Source organism: Melanerpes formicivorus, unplaced genomic scaffold (genome assembly GCF_026170545.1).
Source record: "Melanerpes formicivorus ecotype bairdi unplaced genomic scaffold, bMelFor1.0.p_v2 SCAF_38, whole genome shotgun sequence".
In the NCBI taxonomy this organism is placed as follows: Eukaryota; Metazoa; Chordata; class Aves; order Piciformes; family Picidae; genus Melanerpes; species Melanerpes formicivorus.
The window spans coordinates 652,765-666,728 of NW_027142390.1; the positions used below are offsets into that span (position 1 = coordinate 652,765).

Here is a 13,964-nt window from a genome sequence, read left to right on the forward strand (position 1 = left end):
GCCCTGGGGGGCCCTGGCGCAGCCTGGCTGGGCGCAGCAGCGTGCTCGCTTGCAGGGGCGATCGTTGATCTCCCCCCTAGGTGAGGAGCCCAGAGTGCTCCTGGCTGAGAAGCAGGTTTATTTCTGACAGGACTGGCACAACAGCTGCTCTTTCACACAGCACTGTAAATATTTTTCACATCAAGCACACTGTCAGGAGAGCAGAAAGGGAAGCATGGTGCAGCTCCATGGCTCCAGCAGTGCCTGGTGACTCCAGCAGTGGTGACTGTTCTCTAAGCTGCTGCTGTGGCCTCTGGCTTAAGGCTTTTTGTGCTCCACAAAGCAGGCTGTGGACACCACAGCTGCCTTGGGGCAAGATTTCAGAGGGCAGAAGGAGGTTGGTGGAGGCTGCTGGTGTGCTTGTGCCTGTGGTGGGTGGCTTCCCCCTCTTGCTGTGACACTGAACAGCTCTGCACACATCTGCTGGTGCTGGGCAGCCACAGCTCAGCACCTTCCCTTCTGGTCATGGTAGAGACACTGAGCTGCTTGGAGGGGCCGAGCCAGAACTGAAGGCAGAGGTGAGCTCGGTGTGAGGTTTGCTCCTGGAAGGCAGCTGGTTGAGGTATTCTGCAGGCAACACATCAAGTAAGAGCCTTCATGCTGCCCAGGCAGCATGGGGACACCAAGCTGTTGGTACCTGTGCCATGAGCTGACCCTAGGTGGAAGTCTGGGGGTGTCCTTCCCCATGCAGCTCTGCCAGCACGAGTGCCCTCTGAAACAGGGCCTGTGGTGGTGATGCTCTCCCCTGATTAGCCATGTTCTGAAGTGAAACACTACGTCCTTCAGGCAGCTGGGGGCAGAAAGTGCAGGTGCAGTGCTTAAAAACCTCTGAAACTCTTGGTACTGCAGCAAGGAAAGGCTCCAGGCAGTGGTTTCCCTTTGTCATGGAACCACACTCGGGTGCACCCCCCTGAACCTGCTGAGCAAGCGGTGCTGGGGTGTTCCTGCTCCTCCCTGGGTAAGGACATCACCTTCCAGCTCCAAGTGCAGCTGGAGCCAGGCCTTTCCTCCTGCTGGTGCCCAGTGACTTGCAGGTGGCTGTGGGCCAGCTGGGTGATGTCCTTGGTGTCTGCACTGGATGGGCAGGAGGGTGGCAAGGCAGAGCTTAGCTCAATTCCATGGACTCGGCGCTGGGCAGGGCAGCAGAGTCCTTCTGAATGCTCTCAAACAGTGAGGCCATCTCGGGGCTGGCTCTGATCTGAGAGCAGAACTCGGCCATGGCTGGGCTCTTCTCCACCTCGGGGATGGTCAGGAGGGCAGCCACTGCCCTCAGGGCAGAGCGCTTCAGCTCGTCCTGCTTCTCAAACTCCTGCTTGACGGAGCCAGCCTTCACCTGCGGGCCCAGGCACCGCCTCAGCTGGCAGTTGGGACAGGGAGGGCACAAGCAGGTGGCTCCCCAGCTGAGGGGCACTGCTCAGCAGTGGCTGGAGGTGCCCACAGAGGTGGCTTTAGGGCAGACCCCCCCAGCCCCCCGGCTCACCTTTGTGGAGCAGGTTGCCCGCAGGGGCTCAACCAGGCGCTCCAGGCGCTGCAGCACGGCCTGGGGGCGCAGCGCGGCCAGCCGGGCCAGCAGGATGAAGGTCAGCATCTGCACAGGGACAAGAGATCAGTGCCTGCCTGCTGAGCCCCTGATGGGGAGCCCCACCTGCACTCGGGACCCTGCCTGCTGCAGTGAGAGCTGTGGGCACCACAACAGCTGTGTCCTGCTGCTGGTTGACTGGAGGGCTCCTGCCATGGCTGTGCCCAGGGCTGAGTGGAGGCAAAGCAGCTGAAGGGTGAGGCCACCAGCATGACAGTGCTAAGGGTATTTTAACTCAGTGGCACTGGCCCCACTGAGAAGTGACAACCATAAGCAGAAGGACTTTGGTGCATCTCCTGTAAAACAGCTTAGGGCTGTGTGTCCAAGGCCACACCAGAGCCAGGCACGGGCAGGGCAGAGGCTGCAGACAACAGAACCATGGAATCGCAGAGTCCTTTTGGTTGGAAGAGACTTGTAAGATCTTTGAGTCCAACCCTTACCCCAGCACTGCCAGGGCACCACTAAACCATGGCCCTCAGCACTGCATGGGTTTGAAACCAGGGATGGGGACTCTACCACTGCCCTGGGCAGCCCGGGCCAGGCTTTTACAGCCCTTTGGGAGAAGAAATTGCTCCTCACGTCCACCCTAAATCTCCCCTTGGGGCAGCTTGAGGCCATTTCCAACAAGGAGCAGGGAGGGCAGGGCAGAGGCACTCTGTGCTGTGGTGACACCAGCTTAGCTCAACCCCCACACCCCCCCCCAGGCACCAGTGCCACCCTGCAGCACAGCACCCACCTGGATGTCATAGTGATCCTTCAGCCCATCCTCCACGTGGTCCAGGTACTCATAGATGTCCAGCCGGTCCAGGCAGCTCTCCAGCAGGGTGTACATGCACTCAAAAGCAGCCTTCCTCACGTCCAGGCCATCATCCACCGTGTGCTTGAAGGGCCCCATCTCTACCTTGAGCAGGAGAAAAGCACAGCTGACAGCTTGCAGCAGGCAGGGCAGCCTCAGCCCTCAGCCCCGGCAGGACTCACCTCCCGGATCAGCTCCCTCCTGAGCCTGGTCTCGGCGTACAGGCTGGGCAGGGCTGAGCCCAGCAGCTCCCGGATCAGAGAGGGCTTGTTGTGAGCAGCAGAGTTGAGCATGGCCAGGGCCACGCGCCGCACGTTCAGGTCTGGATCCTGAAGGGTCTTCAGGAAGTCACCTGTGGGTAGGGACACCCTGGTCAGAGGCACTGCTTAGGAGCACAGCAAGCACAGCTCAAGGTTGCTCCAGGGGCAGAGCCTAACAGATGCTGGAGATGCTTCCCCTCCCTTCAGCTGGCACACGGTGCCACCTCTCCTGACTGTGGGCAGAAACCAACCCACACAATTCAGCTACCTCACCCTGAAGTCCAGCCAGAGGCTTTAGTGCTCCAGGAAGCTGGGTTTGTTTTTCCCTTGCTCAGCTCTCATCGGCTCAGACTCCGAAGCAGAAGGCTGAGTTTTACACAATACAGCTGAGGTGTGGCCTCCCCGGGCACAAGACCCTTCTCATGCAGTTTGTGTTTGCCAAGATCCTCGTCAGCAGATCCCTGAACCATCATTTTCAAGCAGATGGAGCTTATGCTCCCTAAGAACTCTGGCAGCCACAGAACACACCCAGGAGTAAGGTGTCAGAGCATTCAGCAAGGACTCAGGTGACAGCAGTGCTGCTAAAGCCCCAGAGCAGCACAGAGAACAACCAGCTGGGTAAGTCTCTCGTAGGTGTGGAAGTCCCAGAGCTGCCACAGACACAGAGGGCTGCCCCCAGCCCTGCTGCTGGTACCTATGCAGCCCTTCAGGAGTGCGTCGATGGGCTGGGGCTGGTCCGCGATGGTGAACTTGACAGCAGTGACCACGGTGCTGCGGGCGTGGGGAGAGCCTGCGGGGGGAGGAGGCACAGTGAAAGCCACCAGACAAAAGCACCGCCCCAGCTCTGCAGGCGCGCCCCACTCCGGATCACACCGCACAGGGCCGGACAGAAGGGAGCGTTTGTATTCACAACCTCCTTGAGTAACCCTGCTCCCACACCACCCGTGTGCAGCCCCAGCTCCCAGCACCCTCCTGCCCTCGGGCACAGCAGCAGCGCTCTGCCGGCCCCTTGCAAAGCCTCCTTGCCCTCTCACGCTGCGCTGCCCCTCACCTGAGGCCAGCTGCTCCTGCAGGCGGGGCAGCAGCTGGGCAGGGTTCACCAGCGCCAGCCTGCCCAGGCACTCGGCCACCACGCTGCGCGTCCCCTCCTCGGCGCACTCGCAGTGCCGGAAGAGCAGCGCCCAGACCTGCTCCACGTAGGGCCCGAGGGCGGCGGGCGGGCAGGCGCCGAGCAGCTCCCGGAGCGAGGTCAGCAGCAGGTACTGCCTGCGGGGCTGGCTGCCGATCTCCCGCAGCAGGAAGGGCAGGAACTGCTGCAGGCTCCCCACGCCGATGCTGCCCAGCGCGTAGGACGCCGCCGCCTTCTCCTCCTCGCTGGGGGAGGCGAAGGCCTCCAGGAGCACAGCCTGGAGCTCTCCCTGCTCGGCGAGGCTGGCGCCGCGGCCGAGCTCCGCCAGGCAGAGGAAGGCCAAGACCCGGACGGCCGAGCCGCGGCCGGGGCTCCGCGCGTCCTGCAGGAAGCGGCGGACGGCGCCGGGGGCCTCCCGCGGGCAGGCGGCGCACAGGGCGGCCACGCACTTGGCCACGGCGTGGAAGGTCTGGCGGTGCGCGGCCGGCGGCCCCGCGGCGCCGCAGCGGTAAATGGGCTCCGTCAGCTGCCGCAGCAGCTCCGCGCAGCCCGCCGCCGGCGCCGCCGCCAGGACCCGCAGGAAGTCCGTGATGGCGCCCAGCGTCCCCCCCTGCAGCAGGGGCGAGTGGACGAGCTGGAAGATCTCGGCGAGGACGGGGCCGCTGGCCTTGGAGAGGCAGGAGGGGCAGACCTCGGCCAGAGCGGTGAGGAGGAGGATGGCCAGCTGGGACACGTGCATGTCGCTCTCGCTGATGAGGGCAGGCAGCTCGGCCAGCACGGCCTCCAGCATGGCAGGCTTCAGGCTGTCGCTGTAGTTCCTCACTAGCGCGTCCAGGGCCGTCAGAGTGCTCAGCCTCAGGGCACGATGGTTCTTCCTCAAGAAGGAAGCCAGGATGGGGAACCCTTCCCCCAGGATGGGCCTCAAGTCGATGCGAAGGGGAGAGGCAGCAATCAGGGTGAGGGCTTTGACCGTTGTCAGCCTGGTGATCTCGTTCCTCAGCCGCTCCAGGAAGAGGAGCAGGGTGGGCTGCAGGTCGGCGCCCAGGTGGTCTCCCAGGTGGCAGACGGCGTGTGCCACGCAGCAGATGGCACGCTCCTTCACCTCCTGGTCGAGGTCAGCCGCCCGCAGCCGCCGCAGCGCGGCGGGGAAAAGGTCCTGCACGTAGGGCTTGGCCTCGAACGTGCAGGGCTTGCCCAGGGGCCTGAGCACCTTCACCAGCTGCTGAGCCACCAGCAGGGCTTCGGAGGTGATCTTGTAGAAGGGGTCTCCGATGCAGGCCACAACCGGAGGCAGCAGGCTTGCCATGTGAGGGTGGAACACCTCTGGCTGGTGGGTGCAGAGCAGCACGTGCAGAAAGGCCAAGGTGTCAATCCTCATGGTGGAGGAGCTGGACTTGTCAGCCAGGGAGAAGACAATGCCTGTGAGGGGAGACAGCAGTGACTGCTCTGGGTTCAGCTGGGGGCTCACCGCCACCCTCCCAGGGGCCTGCCCTCGACAGCAGGCATCCTGCCTGCCCCTTCACGTGGGGCACGCTGCAGGGCGACTCTCCTGGTGCCTTCCTGCTCCCTGCAGGGGCCAACCCAGATGAGACTCACCCCTGCAGCACTCGAGCAGGGATGGCTACCAAAACATTCCCCAAAGGCTTCCTGGGCTGAGAGAACTGATGGGGAGTGACAGGCAAAGGGACTGGAGACTGGGACAGCCTCAGCTCCACGGCAGGGCTGCAGGCAGCAGAACAGCCCTGCAGGAGCTCTTTCTTCCACCTGCTCTCAGAAGCAGCTCTTGATTTGTTTGTGCAGCTCCTGGGGGCACTGTTTGGAGCACCCCTGCAGGCCACTCAAGGTGGGCTGGCTCTGCAGGGAAGGTGCCTCCATGTCCAGGTTCTGTGGCACACCTCCACCTTTGCCAGAAGACTGAGGAACGTTTGCCCCAGTCCTGCCTGTGCCCCCTGCAGCAGTGCCTGGCTCGTGGCGTGGGTGGCTTCTCCAGGCTGTTAACTGGTGAGGGGAAGGGGCATGGGGCTGGCCCTGGCACGAGCCTAGCAGATGGTTTTGCATTGACTGTGCAGCCAAGCCACAGCAGAGGCAAAAGCAGGACCTCAGCATTCCAAGCCCTCCCTCCGTGGGATGCTTCCCAAGCCCAAAGGCAGGAAAGCTCAGAGGAGAATATGGTGATGCAAAAGCAATCAGCAGTCAGCACAAAGGGTTGCTTTAAAGGGCACCACCTTGTGTGAAAGCTCCCCCAGCCCCCAGCCAGGCTCACCAGGGATGAGCACAGGGAGGTGCTCTGCCAGGCAGCCGGGCAGGACATTGGCCAGCTCTGTCAGGAGGCTGAAGCAGCCCTGCCTGGACTTGATGCTCTTTTCTCTCAGCTGCTTGTGCAAGGCCTTGACAATCCTGGGGACCTGCCATTTGACAAAGAAAACCCACCAGAGAGAGGCAGTGTGCTTAACTCCCAGGCACACCTGCCAGTGGCACCATGCCCCCTTCTCTTTGCTCCCAGGCTGAAGCCAGCCCAGCAGCTCCTGGCTCACCTGGCTCTGCAGCATCCTCAGAGGAACCTCGTCCTTGCCAGAAGCGTCTGGCGCGTGCAGCCAGCTCTGGGTGGGCAGCGTTTGCTTCAGCAAGGAGATGTAAGTGCTGAAGATGTCAGCTCTGACATTCTCCTCCCTCTCTTTGAACCTGCTTATCAGGACTGGGGAGAGGGTTGTGTAGAAGTCCTGCAGGAGGTCGTGCCTGCTGCTGACCATGGCCTCCAGGCACTTGGCTGCGGCCCTGCGCACCTTCCAGCTGACATCGTCGTCGTCGCTGTACTCATCGCTCTCTGCGGAGGAGAGGCCTCCATCAGCGCAGCACCAGAGACAGAGGCTCCCTGGATCCTCAGAGCTTCCCTCTGCAGCTGGCACATACAGCTGGGAACACAAACTGAAGGGCCTGTGCCAGCCAGTGCGACCCAGGGCTGCCCTGGGCCAGGCTCTCCCAGTAAGAGCTGACAGAGAATAAACCTTCCTGCTGCTGCTCTTCCTTGGCCTCTCCAGCTCGGGCACCAAGGCTTTGGTTTTGGAAGGAGAAGGAGGTTTGCAAATTCTAAGGCCAGAAGTATGTAAATATTTGTCTGAGCAACTCCTGGATGGCACAGAGCAGCCTAAAACCTTCCTGTGTTATTGGCAGGAAGCCCCTCAGGATCCTACCCCAATTAGTATGAGACACAGATGCCTTCCCTCCAAGGATCCTGTCCCAGCCTTTGCTCTCAGCCTGCAGAGTGTGCAGCTATGCAGAGGCAGCACCAAGTGTCTGCAGCTAACAGGCACTGAGGGTGCCCCTCCCTCTGCCCAGCATTGCCCTTCCAGCCCAACCCAAGGTCTCTTTTGCAGCCAGTATCAGGCTGCCTTGCCTGCTCTCCAGGCCAAGATGTTTTTAATGGTGGGACTTTGAAATGGTCAGGACTGCAGCCTTGCCCTCTTCTATCACATTAAAAGCATCTGCTTAGAGTAAACCTGTGGCTGCCAGGGCACTGCCTCTGTAGGCTGAGGCAGCTGCCCTGCCACTGTCACATCAGGGCTGCACCAGAGGGGAGCTGCTCACTGCCTGCAGCAGCTTTCCCTGCAAGCAGCAGCCCTGTGTCAGCACCCCGAGAGGAGCCAGCTCTCACAGGAGCCTAGGGCTGCTCCAGCTCAGCTGTGAGGGCAGGCAGGAAACATTCAAACTCTTGGTGACACTACCTGAGGCTTGGATGAGCCAGAGGGAAGGCAAGGGCAGCAGTGTTCTCTCCTGCCCCTGAAGAGCACCCATGGAGCAGGCTCTGAGCTCTGCCTGGCAGGCTGCAAGAAGCACACTGCTGGGAGCACAAGGCAGTGTTCCTGGCAGCTGGAGCAGCAGAGTGCCTGCCCCTCAGGATTTCCAGGTGCCAAGCCTGTGCCAAGCCTCAGGTTGTGCTGAGGAAGGCTTCAGACAGCAGAAGCAGCACTCTCCTTGTCCAGCTCTCCACTAAGACAGCTCAGAGGTCAAGTTTCAGTTGCCTCAGGCAGGGAGGGATCTGAGGACCTTGTCAGAGGTAGAACTCCCGGAGTCAGTTGCTGCTGGCAGTTTGCACACACAGCTGAAACCCCTCTGCACCACACTGTGCACACACCACTGTGCACCACACAGCTGAGAGCTGACTGGCAGCAGGTCTGGAAGGTAACATCACAGGGGCAAGGGAGCAGGAAGGAGAGAAGTGTGCAGCCAGGGAGCTGCTGAGCACAGTCCCCCTCACAAGCAGGCACCTTGCTCTTCATCCTCTCCATTTCCAGTTTCCATCATCTCTTCCTCCTCATTGTCATAGTTGTAGTTTGGGTCAAAGGTGATGTACTTCAAGCACAGCCCCATCACGGTGGGGATGTGAGGGTCAATCTCCTTGGGGCATCTGTCAGAACACAGAGGCAACAAACTGAAGACCAAGCTCTCCTAAACATCCAAATGATGCAATGACCTCCCATGGACCCCAAGTGCTTCCCAGACTACAGGAACATGTTGGTAACAGGAGTGAAACCAGAGCTGCTCTTCCTGCTGGGCAGCGAGCCAGGCCACGTTCCAGGGAGGACAGAAGGATTTCTAGGAGCTGAAAGCCTCCAGCCCCTGGAGCTCCTTCCTGGGAGAGAACCTCAGCAGCCCTGCAGGGCTCCTGCCAAGCAGTAAATGCTTGGCCAGACAACAGGGGAGCTGCAGCTCAGCAGCTCTCCTGCCTAAGCCCTCCTTGTGCCTCTTGCTCCTTCCATGCCCCAAAGTGAGGCAGTTCCTGCTGCTGAGGAGTGCTCCAAGCATAAGAGAAGCTCTCACTCCTGCCAAGGCAGCACAGAAGGGCTCACTCCTGTCCCTAAGCCAAGCCCAGCTCTGCATGAGCAGAACAGACTGAACTCACAAAGTGTCCTTCCCACCAGCAGATCTGCCCCCAGGGGCACAGCAAGGTGCTGAGCCCAGGGACCCAGAGCAGGCAGAGCTGGCCCCAGGGGCACAGCAAGGTGCTGAGCCCAGGGACCCAGAGCAGGCAGAGCTGGCCCCAGGGGCACACCTCCTGATGAAGGACTCAAAGGCTTGGAAGCAGAACTCCCTCAGCTCATCATCCTCCACGCTGCAGTACTGCACAATCAGGGGAACAATCTTCTCCAGGTGCTCTCCTGGGGGAGACAAAGGCAGCAGCACTGAAAACCCATTCCAGCCCTCACTCCACCCAGCAGCTAACAGCCTTCTGCCACCTCCTTCTGCTGGCAGAGCTTTCCTGCTCTGGAGCCCGGGGCCAGCAGCCCACCAAGGCCCAGCCCTGCAGGGGTTTCTGCAGCCCACCACTGCTCCCTGTCTTCAGCCCCTTGTTGGCATTTCAGTCATGGACAGGGCTGTAATTAGATCTTGTAGGAGCCAGCCTCAGCTCTGGCAGGTCTCTTAGGTGACACAACATGCTGCCCCCCACTCCTCCTCTCCTTCAGGCCTGGGGTTATGCACTGCCCTGCTTCCCAGAGCTGTCAGGGCAGGGCAGGGCAGGGCAGTGCTGCGGGAGCTTCAGATGAAGCCACCGCCCAGGGGCAGCCAGAGGCTTACTCGGGTGTCTCCTCCCTTCCAAGTGGAGCTCAGAGAACCAGGCCAGGAGCAGAGAGGGAATCCCAGAGCAGTGACACAGCAGGAGCAGAGGGGCAGACGTGTTACACCGCCGGCAGGAGCTGCCCTGCGCCACGCTCGGGGCTCCCGGGGCCACCTACCAACGCGGTGCCCAGCCTGCCTGCTGATGCCAGCCACACACTGGATGTAGGTCCTGGTGGTGGAGGTGGACTCATTCCTCTTCAGCTGGGCCAGCAGATGCTCTGTGAGCTCCGAGAAGATGCTTGCACTGCAGGTCAAGACAAGATGGCCCAGGGCAACGCTGGCCCTCTTGCGGACCGCCAGCCTGGGGCTCGTCAGCTGGGGCAGGAGGCAGCTCAGGATGGAGGAGTGGAAAGAGCAGAGCGTTCCCCCCAGCCTGCAACCAACAGAGCAAGGCAGAGGCTGCAAATCAAAGCCTCAGAGCTCGTTCTCTTCTCCCCCCTTGGCAGCAGTGTAGCCCCCCCAGCTGTGCACTCCCTGTGTGTGGGCAGGGGGAGGGAAGGGTGGGCTTGGCACCACGGCCTGGACTGGTCCTGCAGAACACAGGGGGGGCTTTGCTTTTGGCTGTGTCCTTCTGGGTGACCTGGGACTTTGTCAGCAATTCCCTGCATGCAGCTGACACATGACACTGTCACTCTGGCTTCTGTAACAGGAGAAAGGCAGCCAGGAAAAGCCTGCATGTGCTCAGGTCACAGGGCTAAAATAACCCTCCCTGCCCTGCCCCCTGCCTCCCCAGGCCTGCCTGTGGGACCCAGCACCACTGCTGCTCCCCAGCACAGCACAGCTCAGCCTGGCAGCTCTCACCCCTGCTGGCAGCCCCCAGCAGCAGCCAACCCAAGGCCTTCATTTTTAAGTCCTCAGAGCAGGATCATGGAAGCAGAGAAATGGAAAGAGGCAGAGAGAGGCAGAGCTGCTAGAGGGAAGCCCTTTGGTACCTGCTCAGCATATCTGACAGGATGTCCAGAGCCTCCAGCTGCACAGAGACATCCTCCTGCTTGCCAATGGCTCCTGTCAGCTGGGCTGTGATCTTCTTGCACACGTTTGCTGTCATGCTGGAGCCTGCAAGAGAGATTTGCTCTCCTCTGGTGCCACCCTAAAGCAGTTTCAGCTCACATGATGCATGTCCAAGGCTGTGAGCCCTCCTGCCCCAGCCTGACAGGCAGGCAGCTCACCTGCAGCAGCTGGTGGCAGCTCAGCAATGACAGTTTTCAGCCCAATGCTGGAGATGTCCCTCAGCTGCTCCTTGTCTGACAGCATGTTTGTGCACAGTGTGTCCACCATGGTCTCCACCTGGTACTCCTTCACCTTGCCAACCAAGGGGCCCAGGCTGTGGGAGGAGAAGGCAGAATGGAGAGCAGGAAGGTGCCTGCCACCAGCCACAGGCATGCTCAGGCTCTCTCCTCCCCAAGTGCCAATGTCACCAGCAGCTCAGCATCAACATCCCCCAGCACAGCTCACACCCCCAGCCTCAGCACCCTGCCCTGCTGCCTCCAGAGCAGACTGCAGGGGGGTTTGGGGAGGGCTGGTGGGAACTGCAGGTGGAGTGAAGGCAGAGAACAACCTGAGTGCACCACAAACTGCAGTGGCAATGCCTCTGAGGAGGAGCATTTGGCCCTGGAATTCCAATGCTGGTTCTGAAGGGCTGCACAGGTTTGGTGCCACCTCTGGCACAGGCAGCACTGGAGTGCCAGGCACAGGGAAGCAGAGGAGCTGGGTGGCAGTGCTTCAAACTGGGCCAAAGGAAAGCTGAGGCAGACTCCTCTGGCTGTGGCAAGGCTCCTGACACCAACACTGAGCTCCCCAAAGCAGAGATACCACCTGCTCACCCCTCTGATCATGGCACTGTGGTGCCCACAGCAGAGGGCAAGCCCCTCAGTGAGGTGCCCAGCTGAGAGCCAGGCTGCACAGCAGCACACTCTGCAGTCTGTGGCAGCTGTGGGGCTGCCAAGGCAGATGGGCAGCCAGGCTCTTACCACTTGACAGCCAGGTTCTGCACTTCCCCATTCTTGTCCTCCAGCAGCTTCAGAAGCATCCTCACAACCTTCTTCTCGCTCTCCTCATCCAGTTTTATGGAGTCCTTCTGCAGCTCCACCATCAGGTCGTTGGTGGCCATAAACCTGCAAGAGCAGGGAGCAGGAGCGTGCTGCTGAGAGGCAGGCACAGAGCATCGCTGGGGAAGCCTGGCAGTGGGTGCTTGTCTGAAAACCCTTGCTGAGGGCAGCTCAGAGCCCTTCACACTGCCCTGGGAAGCAAGGCACAAAACATGGGGGCTGCACCAGCAGTGGGAAGCGCAGCTACAGGCAGCTGGTGAAGTCTTTAGCCAAGGGATCTGCAGAGCCTGCCACAGACACCTTCTGTCCTCTCCCTGAAGCACACAGCAGGGCTGGGGGGAACAGGGGCCCTCAGAGTGGCACCCAGCTGGTGTGAGTTTCCCCAGTGACTAACTCCAGATGGTTAACTGAGACAGGAAAGCTCCTGACAGGGATTCCCCCAGACTGCCCAGCCTAGCAAAAGCAGAGTGGGGGCTTAGAGCCCACCTGGCTGCCCTCCCTGCCTTATCCAGCGCCCAGAGCAGGAGCACACGTGGGGGGAAGGCCTCCCAGGCTCACAAATGAAAGCCAGAGCCATGGCTCTGTGCAAGCTGTCCTGCAGGAGCTCCCCAGGCTGTGTTTAGACTGCTGTGAGCAAACCCAAGCAAGCTTTTCTCACTCCAGCTTAGAAGGGAAAACAAACTCCCAGCTGGGTGCCTGGCAGTGCCACTTTCCACCAAGGACAGTGCTGGAATGGGGGCTGAGGAGCCCTGGGGAGGACCTGTGCTGCTGGGGCAGGGCAGCAGGCTGAGGCTCTGACAGATCTCTGTGTGGCTGAGCTGCACTGGCTGCTTTCTAATGTTAGCCCAGCACAGCCATGGGTGTCTCAAGGCTCTCCCCTCTCAGCTTCCAGATGATGCCTCTGCTTTAAATGTGGCTCTGAGGTGGCTCACCCAGCATGCAAGTGCCCTGCTTTACCAGGGCAGTGTTTGTGTTCCCAATCTGTGAGCCTGCTGCTGAGCAGCAGCTGGGCACACCAGGAGCTGCTGGGGTGGTGCACAGGCAGCCTGAGACCCAGCCTGAGGGAGGCAGAGGGACACACAGGTCCTGTGAGGGTCACAGCAGAGCCTGAGGGAGGCAGAGGGACACACAGGTCCTGTGAGGGTCAGAGCAGAGCCTGGCCGTGGCTCTGCTCCCAGCCCAGCCCATCAGAACCAGCATGACCAATTATGGGCAGGGGCTGAGCTGGGCTTCCACGGCAGCACCGTGGGCCTTGGACTGGCTACCTGCTGCCATCCTCCCTCAGCACCTCACAGGTGGCACACCGGTCCCTGCAGGGGCGGGAGGCAGGGCTCCAATACCAAGCCCGGCACAAACCTTCCCTTCCAGGCTGGTGCTGAGAGGACACCTCGCTCCCGGGTCAAACCCTCCTCACCCGCCAGTTCTAACAGCTCTTTGCAGATCACCCCAAGCACCCAGCCCCAAGCACCCAGCCGCCAGCCCCCGCCCCAAGGAGAGAGCAAATTTACCTGCTGGCACAGGCAGAGCGACAGACCCGGGCAGGGGGGGACAGGGAGCCCGGCCGGGCAGGCTCCTGGCACACAAAGCCAGTCCCAGGGGCCGGGGTCCCAGCGCTCACCCCCCGGTGACAGCTCTCAGGCCACTGTCCCTCAGCCTGCCCAGCCCCTGCCCACCCAAGCGGGCACCAGAGGAGCGGAGCAGGACCGCTCCGGGCGCTGCGCCCTGCCGCTCGCTCGCCGGGCGAGGGGGAGCTGCCGGTGCCGCGGGCAGCGCTCGGATCGCCCCGCGCTCGCCTCGCCTCGCCCCGCGCTCGCCTCGCCTCGCCCCGCGCTCGCCTCGCCTCGCCCCGCGCTCGCCTCGCCTCGCCCCGCGCTCGCCTCGCCTCGCCCCGCGCTCGCCTCGCCTCGCCCCGCGCTCGCCTCGCCTCGCCCCGCGCTCGCCTCGCCTCGCCCCGGCGCCGGGCAGCTCCGCGCACGGGACGGCAGCGCCGCCGCCTTCCCTCGCTGCCCCCGGCCAGCGGCGCCGGCTGGGGTTAAACACCGAGATCACCCCGAGTCCTGCAGGGGCACAGCCGCACGGCCGCGGCGGGGCTGCGCCCTCCGTGCCCGCTCCTCACCCCAGGGTCTCCCCACCGCAAGGGACCCCTCCGGCGGGCACAGGTCCCCCTCCCGGCCGGGCGAAACGCCACGTCCGAAGCCGCTGCCCCGGGAGCCGCGGCGCCGCCGGCGGGGCTCACCTGAAGTCCTTGTCGCTGGAGGTCATCTTCTCCAGCAGGCTGGAGATGTGGTACGAGCCGCCGGCCATGGCAGCGCCGCGCGGCTCCCGCGGGACCGGGGTCGCTCCCCTCAGGGCGCCGCCGGCGGCCGCGGGCGGGGGGGGTCCGGAGCCCCTAGGGACCGCCCCCCCGGGCTCGGCCGCGGCCTCTCGCCGCCATACGAGGCTCGGCCCGCCCCACGGCCGCCCACCGGCGGGCACGGCAGGGCAGGGCAAGCCGCCG

The 13,964-nt window shown here is 62.3% G+C and overlaps 1 protein-coding gene across 2 annotated transcripts; it reads right to left on the minus strand.

Annotated features, from left to right (window-relative positions):
* Positions 1-98: 98 nt before the first annotated feature.
* LOC137450826 (cullin-associated NEDD8-dissociated protein 1-like) lies at positions 99-13,932 on the minus strand. Of its 2 annotated transcripts, none has more exons than XM_068157737.1 (15): positions 13,704-13,932; positions 11,390-11,533; positions 10,589-10,743; positions 10,352-10,475; positions 9,536-9,663; positions 8,854-8,959; positions 8,069-8,208; positions 6,338-6,627; positions 6,067-6,208; positions 3,726-5,222; positions 3,369-3,464; positions 2,597-2,766; positions 2,355-2,519; positions 1,520-1,627; positions 99-1,372 (listed from the first exon to the last, which is right to left on the minus strand). In XM_068157737.1, the coding sequence occupies exons 1-15, from the start codon at positions 13,769-13,771 to the stop codon at positions 1,145-1,147; spliced, it is 3,561 nt and encodes a 1,186-aa protein (XP_068013838.1). In that variant the 5' UTR covers positions 13,772-13,932; the 3' UTR covers positions 99-1,144. The 2 variants fall into 2 exon arrangements, with proteins under 2 accessions (XP_068013838.1, XP_068013837.1); XM_068157736.1 differs by having other exon boundaries at positions 9,536-9,792.
* Positions 13,933-13,964: the final 32 nt, after the last annotated feature.

What these genes read in the sequence shown, in the direction of transcription:
- LOC137450826 (XM_068157736.1), bottom strand. Translation starts at nt 13,771, where the DNA reads ATGGCCGGCGGCTCGTACCACATCTCCAGCCTGCTGGAGAAGATGACC. An exon ending in CAGAACCTGGCTGTCAAGTG is followed by an intron (nt 10,744 to 11,389) that starts GTAAGAGCCTGG and finishes CTCCTCCCACAG; the next exon opens with CCTGGGCCCCTTGGTTGGCA. An exon ending in TGAGGATGCTGCAGAGCCAG is followed by an intron (nt 6,209 to 6,337) that starts GTGAGCCAGGAG and finishes GTCAAATGGCAG; the next exon opens with GTCCCCAGGATTGTCAAGGC.